The sequence below is a fragment of the Mus caroli genome, chromosome 16 (assembly GCF_900094665.2).
Source record: "Mus caroli chromosome 16, CAROLI_EIJ_v1.1, whole genome shotgun sequence".
Taxonomy (NCBI): Eukaryota; Metazoa; Chordata; class Mammalia; order Rodentia; family Muridae; genus Mus; species Mus caroli.
In genome coordinates this window covers 32124599-32136696 of record NC_034585.1, presented here as the reverse complement: position 1 = coordinate 32136696, position 12098 = coordinate 32124599, and the positions used below count along the sequence as shown (strand labels likewise).

The window sequence follows — 12098 nt, the reverse complement described above, 5'->3', positions numbered from 1 at the left end:
TGCTGTGCCTTGCTGCTCTAGGGGGCAAACCTCAAAGGTGACAATCCATGCCTTTGCATCATGTACATTTGCACTCTTCCAGATTTGCCTTTTGTTTCAACATCCAGCACGCTTTCTGAAGAAAAATGGCTGTTAGTCACCAAGGTCTCGGTGTTAAAGGAAGCTTTTGGTAATGAATAGAGTGGAAACTGAATCATGAAGCAGGACTGTGTCCAAGAATTTCTCCAAGATAAATGTTCAGATGAAATCTGCACAGAATTTTTTTCTTTACAATGAGTAAAATGCAATTTCTACAGAGGGACACAAACATGTCATTTATGATGGTTAGGGTGACTCACTCAGATAATGCCGGGGGCGAAAGAAATTTATCCCTGCTTGAACTTAGTGGGGCTTAGGGAAGACTAAGAATTACAGTGGCTACAGTATAGCCAAATGAGCTTGGTTTGTCCTTGGGTCTAACAAGATCCTTTTGGAATACAGAAATCAACCAGGAGTTACAACTGCGCAGAATCCGAGAAAAAGACACACTCTTCATGATCAGCAACCAGAACTCCCTGACAACACTGTCAAATGTGCCCTTTCTGTTCTGCTCCTGTGCGTTCAGAGGTACATTTGATTTTCCGTACATTTAAGCCATCAGAGGTTCTATTAGAATAACTGGAAGCCACACTGCAGGGAACACTGTGTCCATTTCTAAGGGTTTTGTACTCAACAAGAAAATGAGAAATGTAGAAAAACAATATATCTATTTTTATTTGGTTATTTGTTTCTGATCAGCTACTGGTCTCTTAAAGTGAAGTGAAACTGCCCATTTTGATATATTGAGCATTGCAAACATCTCCTTACAATGTTTTTCACAAACCATAATAAAGCAATTCTGAAGAGACAGAAAAATAAAGCTAAGGTAAGGCCATCTGGTTTTCTGCTCTCTCCTTCGTACTTGGCCTAACACAGCGGTGACCTACACACTGCAGCTCTACAGAGAAGGGTTCATCTTTATCCAATTACTGCCAGAGAAAATTCCCTCTGAAAGTCAGTGGTCAATAAAAACCAAAGCGTCCCATAAATGTGATTTATATTACACACAGAGCAAAGATGTAACTCTAGTTACCGCAGAGCTGACCTTTATCACATAGATATACTTACATGGAATGTAGGAGATCATGATCAGAATCAGGAATGCATGGTAATCAAAGGAGAAGTTGTATTTGTTAGGTAAGCTGATAGAGTACAGGCCGGCCTGTCGGACAAAGGGCAGAGCTGCGTATATTGTGAGGAGCTCTCCTGTCACTCCCATTGGGTACAGCACGATGAAAAGTGTGTACCTGAAACAGAACAGAGCCCTCACTGAGCGCTCAGAGCCATATTTACAAGCACCGCCTTCTCAGAAAGCTCGTGTCTGCAGCTCCATCCCCCGTTTTTATTCAGCCTTTATATGCCAGTTTTTGAAAGGGGCCATTGTCGGTTCCCAATGCTTCCAAATGGTCTAAAGCAAAGTAACTGTCAGTCAGCTTCGAAACCTGGCTCCTTCAGAACATGCAGCTTTAGAACGGTAGAGTAGGGCATTAAACTCTAACAAGGGCCTTCCTTCCCTGTGGGGACAGAGAGGAAGGAGATGGAGTAGCTATCCAGGAATCCCTAAGGCATGCCAAGCTGCATGCACACTGAAGGAAACAGAACATTACACAGCTACATTCTGCTATTTCCAAAATGCCCGTACAAACTACTGTGAAAATAAAATCTTGACTAATTTTAACATTAGAAAATTCCTAATAGCTTTGAATTTTATAAATAAACCCACACAAATAAATTACTATTTCATGAGGTGTTCACACAATTATTTTCATTTTTAAAAAGTTTTATCTCTTTTAAAAGAATTCAGAGGGAACAGGAGAGATGGCTCAGTGTTTAAAAGCACTTGTTGCTCTTGCAGAGGACCAGGGTTCAATTCCTAAGCACACATGTGGTGGCTCACAGCCACTAAAAGGTCTTCTGGCCTCTGCAGGCAGCGGGCATGTACATGGACACAGATACCTGCAGACCAAACATGTACATACATGAGGCACCATCATCCCTGTGGAAATCGTCAGCTCAAATTCAAGAAACTGTAGCCATTTACGGCTCAAAATTAACCTGGATTAAGCTTCCAGGCACAAGCATCTGCCCAGAAACAAGTCATTTTCCCTGTTGCCAACCTAGATCATTAGGCAGGGCAGTGGAGAAGAACTGTCCATAGACCACAGAGAAAAATAAGCCAAAGAATTCTCTGAGAACAAAGCCAAATCTAGGCCAACAAGTGCAACAAGTGTCCCCACAGACAGACAGCCTTCATGATGGCCGTGCAGGCTGGTTGGAAGCTGTTAGTTTTCCCTTCTTTTCCTCCTAAATATAGAACTATTAAAAAAAAAAAAAAAGCAAAAGGCTCATATCCTTGAAATGCTAGAAACTGGATTCCATTCCTAATTCAATCGCTAAACTCATAAACTGTGTAGTAACAACTGTTTTCTTTTTAGGAAATGAGGTGTCTTAGCTCCAAAGTCAGCCTGGACCTTTCTGCTCTGTCCTCACCCCACAGTCCTTCATGCACAAAATCACAACTGGATAAACAGATGTGCCATCAGCCTTTTGTCTAAGTCACAATTAAATTTCATTATTGTTGTTTGAATGAGACCAGAGTCTCATTCTGGGGCCAGAAATTGTGGCAATTTTCCTGCCTCAGCCTTCCAAGTTCTGGGATTACAAAGGGGTGAATCACCATGCCTGAATTCATTCTTTCTTTGTTGTTCTCCTTTAGTGTAAGTAAGTACACCGTAGCTGTCCTCAGACACCCGAAGAGGGCACTGAGTCACATCACAGACGGTTGTGAGCCACCATGTGGGCACTGGGAATTGAACTCAGGACCTCTGGAAGAATAGTCAGTGCTCTTAACTGCTGAGCCATCTCTCCAGCCTCACATGCCTGATTCTTAATGAATATTACTGGTAAAAATACTCAAAGCAAAATAAATTTTATAAGCTGAGAAAACCATGTAATGTTTGCTATTAAGTAAAATAACCTCACATGCCATAGTTTCTTGACAAAACAATACTAGGAGATGTAGACACGGACCACAAGGGGACAACTTCATCAGCTAAACTGAGTAAGGATAAAAACAGATAATATAGTAAGTCTCTGTTGAGTAACTTAACTGAAAAGAACAGAGTTCAAGAAAAATAATCTAAGTAAAACATGAAGACTTTAGAACAGTGTTTCTACAGATAAAAGTCAAGACCCTTCTGGTGAAATCCCCATCTCATCCAATTTCAGTTTTGGGAAGTTGGAGGCAATAGTCAGGCAATAAAAGGCAAATACAGTGTGGGCTCTTACAAAGTTAGTACTTGCTGTGTGCACTTCTTTACCTGGCCCATTTGATGATGTAAGGCAGATGGTTTAATAGACTGAATGTGTAAAAGGAGTAACGGATAATTTCCGTGATTGTCCAGGCAATAACAAACAGAAGTACACTGTCTTCACTCTGCACCTGGAGGAGAAGAAAAAAGATGTAAGAACAAACAAAGGAACATGCACAAGAGGCATTTTATAACGTGCACTGCCTGCAGGGCTGCCCGGCCACAGCCACCCATCCCTGTCCTCAAATGGCTGCAGCACAGCTTAGAAAGGGCTTGCTGATCAAACAGCAGTTCTGCGGAGGCACGTGACAGGAGACTCCGTTTGTGGATCAGTGGGAGCAGCAAGGAAGGGAACTGGATGAGCAGGATCCCTCAGGAAGAGGGAAACACAGCAAGTTTCTTTGCTGCTCTGATAAGGGAAAAGTGAGGTGGAGGAGTCAGAAGTAGGTAGGGAGAGGAGGCTAGGAGGACAAGCGGGTGGGAAGCTTGGGCTCATCACCAAGAATCTGTGTGCAATTAGTGTGACAGCGGGGAATCTGAGGACACTTCCAGAACACAAATGTGAGGATTCAAGCACGGTGGGTAGGGTGAGCTCAGGAAAGAAGAGGCACAGGCCATATACCAGACAGGCATCCTCCTGAGGAGACAAGCGGCCTGCTCGCTCACACGAGACAGCTAGAACCAGAACGACTTTGACACTGACTGTCTTATGCTAGAGAAAGGGTAACCTTGGTGAAGTTCCCTTATGTGTTTGGTAGGTGCTGTTCCAGGGGAATTTATGGCTGTAATACAGACTCCAGCACCCCTCCATCCCACTCTGAGTTTATAAAGATCCTTTGTGAGCAAAACCCAACAGACAAGCTTGCACTGCGATTCACCTGTTTCCCCTGTCCTACATGGTTGGTGAGTTGGCTGTGAGTTAGAAGTCCTACTCAGTAAACTGAGCAGACTACTATGTGCTGATTTCTCTGTCTCATCCCAGCCTGTAGTGACAAGGGTGTAGCAACCCTGCCGTCACTTTTGCTTCTCTCCATCTGCAGAGCCAACAGCTTTTAGCACTTCCATTCTTTCTCAGAAAGTGTACATGGAGTGATCCACCTACACAGTGAAATAAGTAGTCATTTACATAGCTATTAACTAAATTGCCCTGACAAAGAACTTCATAAATGCATGGTTACTATTCTCTAAAAATAATAAGAATTTCATACTGTCAAGAGCAGGAGTACTTTTTGCTTTAAGGCCAGAGCTAAGTACCTTTAAAGCTCACACTGAGGGCTCCAGTCTGCCCATGAAGCTTTGCTTAAAGCCTATCGGATACCAAAATCTACGTTTATCGGATATGTTGCTTTTCATGGACTTTGTAACCCTCATTATCTGACAGTGATGTACGTTTTTTATAGATTTATTTTATCAGTATTATTTTTTACAGCTGTGGCTAAAACCTCTTAAAGGCTTCCTATAGGCAGCTCCTCCAGTGTTCTGTACTCTAGCTCACCTTGGAAGCCGAGTGTATAAACTCATCTTTTGTTTCCCTAAAGCACCTGATGCTTTCCACAGGAAAAAGCTTTGCAACTATCTGTGAAGCAAAGGGATCCAACCGACTCAGCTCACTCTAAGACCCAGTTCCCTTCTTTTTAATACCTAATATTGGTTTGTGTCATCTTAGTGGCCTACACATAGACAGGTAGTAAACAAGCAGATAGACTTCAAACTTCTCGCTTTTGACCCAGGCAAACAGGCAGTTTTTACACTTCACTCTTTATTTACACTTAACTCTTTCAAAGGTCAGGATTAGGAAAATGGCCATGTTGTACAGTTATAACTGCAGATCAATAATAAATACATCCTTGTGATCAAGATGGGATTTGGAGAGGTAGAAAGGCAGCTTAGATGTTAAGAGCATTTCCAGAGAACCTAGGCTTAATTCCAAGTACCTACATTGTGGCTCACAATCATCCTTAACTCCAGTTTCAGAGGATCTGATGCCATTTTTTGTCCTCTGTTGTCACCAGGGACACACATGGTACACAAACATACATGCAGGCAAAACACCCATATACATAAAATTAAAATTAAAACAAGAGATTTGGATAAAGTCAGAGGTAAATCTTTCTGATTTGTAGAAATTATTCAACAACAAAGAACAAAGGCAAAATATAATGGGTTAAAATCAACAAGAGGACCAACAAGACCTGAATTGGTATCGGTAAGTCATGCCACAACAGTATTAGTCATGACAGTCAAAAGGTGGACGAAAGCCAAGGATCCACAACTGCATGCATGTGTGCGCACACACATAATATGAAATATTATTAAGCCTTAAGAAAATTCTTATGCATGTTAGAACATGAATGAATGAACTTTGAAGATTATCATCAGTTAAATATGCCATTTGCAAAGGACAAATGCTGTTGGACTCCACTCACATGCATCATGTGAGTGGTCGATACATAGATGAGAAAAGTAAAGGCAGAAGGTTGCTAGGAGCTGGGCAGGAGGGGGCGGGGCGGGGGCAGGAGGGGGCGGGGTTGGGGGGGAGGGGAACTGCTGCTTAAGTGGTAGAGTCTCTGGAAAGTTGAAGAAAATGATGCAGATGGAAGGCAATCATGGGAGTGCACTTAAAGTAAAACTGTATTGCATACTCAAAAATGACCCAAACGGTCAATGTCATATATATTTCACCACAATAAAAGTAAGTTAAAAACCTAATTATGTCAAAGTCAACAGAAAGAAATATAAAGTCTTCTATAATTCAATAGAAAAATGACTTCAGTACAGACTAGAGAATACTGTGGCTTATGAACCCAAGAGATGGGAGCCAACAGGGTATGAGGGTATAAAACACACGCTCAGCCAGTTACTACTACAATTCTGTCTCCATAACTACATTCTAAATACATCAGACCTCAGCTAGGAAGCAGAGTCTGTCAAAAGAACACTTGCACTAACTAGCAGAGCTTAGCCTAGGACAGGAAACAGAGCATGTACATTAAAGTATGTAAGAAGGACACCATTAATATGAGACTAATGGATAAAAGAAAAAGGAATAAGATGTTGGTGTTAGTCTGAAATAAGAAAACCAACCTAACAAACCAGCTGGCCAAGAACACCTGCTACCTTCTAAAGCTGCAGGGTTCTGGGCCTTGGACCAAAGAAGAATTCCACAGAGAATGGGTGACCTGAGTGGGAGCTGGCAGGGCGTCCTGTGCAGTGCCTTGGATGTGCTGGGGCAATGGTAGCATAGACTTATGGGAGTGGCTAAGCAGTGTCTGGTTTAACTTGAGAGAACCCACAGCATGGATGGCCAGGAAATAGATACTGGACAGTCCAGAGACCTAGGGTAGAACCAAACACAATGGGCCAAACAACAACACAAAGAATGAAATGATTACTAATGATATTCTCTACACTCATACATCAGCGCCTTGTCATCATCATCAGAGAGGCCTCCTCTAGCAGCAGATGAAAGTGGGTGCAAAGACTCAAAGCTAGCATTATTTGGAGAGTCTTATTGGAGGTCTCTGTCTAGTCCCTCCCTTTGGGACTTGAGGAATCCAATGGAAGAGGGGAAGGAAGGACTGCAGCAGTCAGAGCGGATGGAGGACACCAGGAAGACACAGCCCACTGAATCAACTAGGCAGGGATCAGATGAGCTCAAAGACAGAAGCAGCAAGCACAGGGCCTGGAAGGGTCTGCAGCAGGTCCTGTGTGTGTATGTCACGGCTGTCAGCTTGGTGCTTTTCTATGCCTTCTGACAGTGGCAGTGGGTGTGTCTCTGGCGCTCTTGCTGCTCCTGAGACTCTTCCTTTCCTTAGGTTCCTTGTCCAGGTTCACTATGAGGGCCTTTTTCTTGTCTCATTTCTTCTTGGTTTGCCATGTTTGGCTATGTTGTCTCTTGGAGATCTGTCCTTTCTGAAGGTAAACCAAGAGGGAGGAGGTCTGGGGAAGAGGGGAGGCTGAGGGGAGATGGGAGGAGTGGAGGGAAGGAAACTGTGGCTGGGATGTACTGTAGGAGAAAAGAATCTTTTTCCAAAAAAAAAAAAAGGATTAAGAGATTTAAAGCTGAGTATGGGGGCACACACTTATAATCCTAGCACTCAGAAGGCTGAGGTGAGAGCATCCTAAATTTGAAGTCAGCCTAAGTTACATAGTAAAATTAAAGGGGGGGGGGAGGGAGAAGAGTGTGTACAAATATTCATGGAAGTGTCACAGTTCTTAATTGTGAAAAAAGTTGAAACAGCTGAAATATCCAGTAACTGGGGACAGATAATGTAGTCATCCAACGGAACATGACTCAGCAACACGAAGGGAGGAAATCAGCACTGGCTACAACACGGAGGAGTTAGACAAACCAACAAAAACATTAGCCACGCTGGGTAAAAGAAGCCCATTCTAAGTGGCCACTGTCTAGAAATGGCAACTTTGGAGACAAAAAATGATTGCTAGGGGCTGAGAGCACCAGTGGGCACAAAGCATCATATTATGGAGATAGGATGTTCTAAACTAGACTAAGGTATGGAGCTTTCACAACTTGCTAAATCTGTCAGAAAGTAGTAGATACCTAAAACGGTGAATTTTTAAAAATTACAATTAAATTTAAAAATAAAGTTGTTTTAAAAAACAAAATTTTCTATAAATAAATAATACTGATTTTTAAGGAGGAAGGGGTCACATGAGGTGAAGGAGGGAAAGAGTTATAACTGGGATTTATTAAGGCTTAGAAAGGACAGAGAGCAGGGTAGGGAAGGCATCCACAGGGTCTCTAGTCTAGGCTGGCTTCAGACTCCCTATGTGGCTGAAGATGACCTTGAATTTCTGACCCTTCATTTGCACCTCTAGGATGCTGGATTACAGGCATGTACCACTATACTGGTTTATATGAAGCTAGGGTTTGAATTGAGGGCTTTGTACATGCTAGACAAACAAACAATATGTTAACTGAGCCGCTTCCCTGTTCCCCAAGTGTCTTGCAGGCAGCCTTTGTCAGAGATGCATGTTCATAAGAAGGCACACAGGGTTAGCAGAGGCACCTCACTGGTGCAGTGTGCTAGACAGATCCCACTGCACACCACAGGCACTGGTTCCTCTCCCTGATCTGAAGCCAGGAAGGAGGTAGCGTGTAGGTGGCTTGTGTGGTTTAGCCAAGGGAGTTTACATAGAAATCCAAGCTGGAAAAACAAATGGGCACAAGAGAAAAACCTTTACGCACAAATAGCATCATATGTTTGACTTTAAAAGGCACAGGGACTATCAGCACATGGAAAGCTGTCACTTTTGTTACATTCAAAGAAAAACAGATGGTGCACACAAGAAAGCCGCTATTATAGAAACCCCATTCTTCTTAGTACTTTGAAACCTGCTGTTTATCACTCCACTCATTTCAAAGAACTTCTGAGACCAAGCTTATGGCAAGCCTTCTTTCTTCTTCTTAATACCCCTTTCCCTGGGAAAAGAGAAGACAGGAGGGGAAGAAGTGATGTGACAAGGTTACAGTAAACTATGGGATGGAACTAGAGGCTGTTCATGACTGGAGTGTCTGTCTCTTAGTCTGCCCCAGCAGACTGCCCACCCTAGACAATGGAAGTCAGTTCTCTCATAGCTGGACCAGGGTGGCAGGCAGTATGACTGGCTATGACGAGAGCTTGTCCTGACTTGCGTGCAGGTAGCTACCTCCCTGATGCAGCCTTACGTGAGGGTAGAGAAGGGAGCTAATTTTTTATGACCTGGGATAAATGCAACTGTCCTCCAAAGGCTCCTGTCCATATACCATCAACGCTAGGATCATGTCTTCAACACAGGCATCTGGACAATGCATTTGGCATGGATGCAGGCAGGGGCACTATGTGGTCCATAACAATATTCTAAGACAAGTAGTTTTCTGTAAGAGGACCTATAGAGTAAATAAGTTGGTTGTGCATGATATGAAAACTTAAAGAAATCTTGGTTGCTTTTTATACTCCTTAAAAAAATGTAAAACAGCCAGATATGGTGGCACATGTTTTTAATCCCAGGACCCAGAAGGCAAAGGTAGGAGGTAGGTGGATCTCTGTGAGTTCAAGACTAGCCTGGTTTACATAGTAAGTTCCAGGCCAAACAAGGCTATGTAGCGAGGCTGTCTCAAAAAAAAAAAAAAAAAAAAAAAAAAAAGGCAGGGAGTTTTGGTACACACTTTTAATCCTACAGAGCTGAGGGCTCTATAGACAGCCTGGTCTACAGAGTAAATTCCAGGATAGCCAGGGTTCAGAGCTATTACATAGAGAAACCCTGTCTCAAAAAAACCAAAAAACCAAAACCAAAAAAAAAAACTAAAAAACAAAAGACAACAAAAAACCAAAACCCCCAAAACCAAAAACCAACCAAATAAACAAACAAACAAAAACTCACCACCAACAAAAAAACGAAACAGCAACCCAACCCAACCCAACCCCACCCCACCAAACTCCACCAACCCCCCTGCAGGCTCAATCTATAATAGGTTCACTTAACTGCTCACCTTTGCCCTTCCTAGGACCCCTCTTACCACACAAATTGTTATCCTTCTCCTGCATTCCTTTTAAAGGCTGGATTTGAAGGACAGGAGTACAGTCAATATGATGTCCTGAGGTCATTTCTTCATGCAAACAGCACAGTGCATTTGTATAAATCTAAGTGATAAACTAGACTAAACTAGAATGCACATCTAGAGTGTTTAACCGATGTGCTGCACTTTCATCAGGTGAACGCCTACATCAGGATCACCACACAGGAGTCACTGGGCTCCATTCTGTGATCCCTGCTGTGCTGTATCATAGACCAAAATGATGGTCTGTGATACAGACTACGTCCACAGCCAAGACAGTGTGGGAAAGGCGTGCACAGGCTGGCTGTTCACATCAGAGCATCTCAGGATAGCCTGTGCTTATTGTGTTTGTTCCTCTTTGTTGGAAAGATGAATGCCTATTCAACTTCTCTGCTTATTCTTTTCAATAGCTATATAGGCACCACTAAAGCTGTTATATCAAAGGTCTAAGCTCTAATACGCCAAATGCTTCTGTGCATAAACTGCCTCACAAATTCCCATCTTACAGTGAGAGTAAACTTCTGAAAATCCAACCTTAACCTTCAACATCTCTGATATGCCTTCTAGGTTCTGGGCCACACATGTATGAAATAAATGGCCAATTCAGTTGGGAAACTAGGGACTTGGAATAAAAAAAAGAAAGAAAAAGAGGGTTCTTCTGGCTGGAGAGACGGCTCAGCGGCTAAGCACTTGCTATGCTTGCAGACAATGGGTCTTCAGTTCCCTGTACCCATATGGCACTCTAGTACCAGGAAATCCAGAGAGCTACACACACACACACACACACACACACACACACTTGCACGCATGCATACTTTAGGCTTCCTGCTTTTGGTGGAAATATTTGCAAACATGTGAGCACTAGACTCAAGTATTGGAGGAACCAGTCTAACCTCATGACATATACATATATTCACATACTCATATAAGTTAGCTATAGAAGTGCTTTTCAATGTAAGTGAGTGCATGTATGCATATATACAGGGAAGCATGCCTTAATTTTTCTATACTAAAGAGCTCATAACCAATCAATAGCATCTCTGGTGCTGTAAGCTCTTCAACTGCTCAAACTCCAATTCTTTTTAAAGTGCAATTTAAAATTTAAAAAGTCATATATTTTAATCATATTATTTCCCCTCCCAGATATTCCATCTCCTACCCACCTACTGTCTTGTTCTTTCTCTTTCAAAGACAAAAAAAACCAAACAACCCACCCCCCAAACCCCAACCCAAAAGACAAAAAAAGCATGTAAAAGCCCATGGTCTGATTTATACTACCAACCACTGCTGAGCATGGCCTGGCCTGAGGTGTCACGTCATTGGCCACGCTGATTTTCCCTCACCCCGCAGCTATCAACACTAAGTACCTCCTGGTTAGGGCGGGCTTTGTGCTCACTGTCCTGCATGTGGGGATTTTCAGACCATGACTCTTAATGCAACTCACCACCAGAAGGAACCTGGACTCCTTGGGCAAGGGCAGGGAAGGATAAGGTAGTCTGGGAACTTTTCACTGCATAACGTAAGGCATTTCTGAAGGGTGGAAGTAAGACGAAAGAACCAGGGAGGCTGCCATGCTACCTCCCAGGGAGCACAGGGGACCATTTCTGTAGGTTTCCTGCCAAGAATAAACAGCTTGAATTGTCACCAGGAAACTCTGGATGGATCTAGGTTGGAGGCCACTATAAACTATGCTCTTTACTGTCAAGGATGTGAACACAGGTATGCACATGCCAAAGACGGAGGGGCTTCTGAGGCCTGACAGGTGACATGGACACCTGTCACCTTACCTCCTTCCCTTCTGTGTTGTGCTTATCATAGTATCTGAGGCAGACAGCAAACCTCCTTGGACATGAGTGCATGCATCTAGAGTATGTATAGAACCATATTGTTTGTACATGCATGCATTGTTTGGAAAGTTAGTGAAGTGTGCGTGGGCCTTATGGAATAGGTGGCAGTTGCTAAACCAAGCTGACTTCCTCATCTGGAGGGCTACATACAGGTACTAAGTCTGTGACTCCCATACCTAAGCATCTGGAGGGCTACATACAGGTACTAAGTCCATGACTCCCACACCTAAGCATCTGGAGGGCTACATACAGGTACTAAGTCCATGACTCCCACACCTAAGCATCTGGAGGGCTACATACAGG

At 43.0% G+C, this 12098-nt stretch overlaps 1 protein-coding gene across 1 annotated transcript in view; it reads right to left on the bottom strand.

Moving 5' to 3' along the window:
* The window catches only part of Hacd2 (3-hydroxyacyl-CoA dehydratase 2), an 89747-nt gene that overhangs the window by 5934 nt on the left and 71715 nt on the right, over positions 1-12098 (bottom strand). Inside the window, exons 5-6 of the mRNA XM_021185030.1 lie at positions 3399-3520; positions 1147-1325 (exon numbers count right to left, since the gene is read on the bottom strand). Of these exons, the coding sequence (XP_021040689.1) occupies positions 1147-1325; positions 3399-3520 (301 nt within the window). The remainder of the gene's footprint in view (positions 1-1146; positions 1326-3398; positions 3521-12098) is intronic.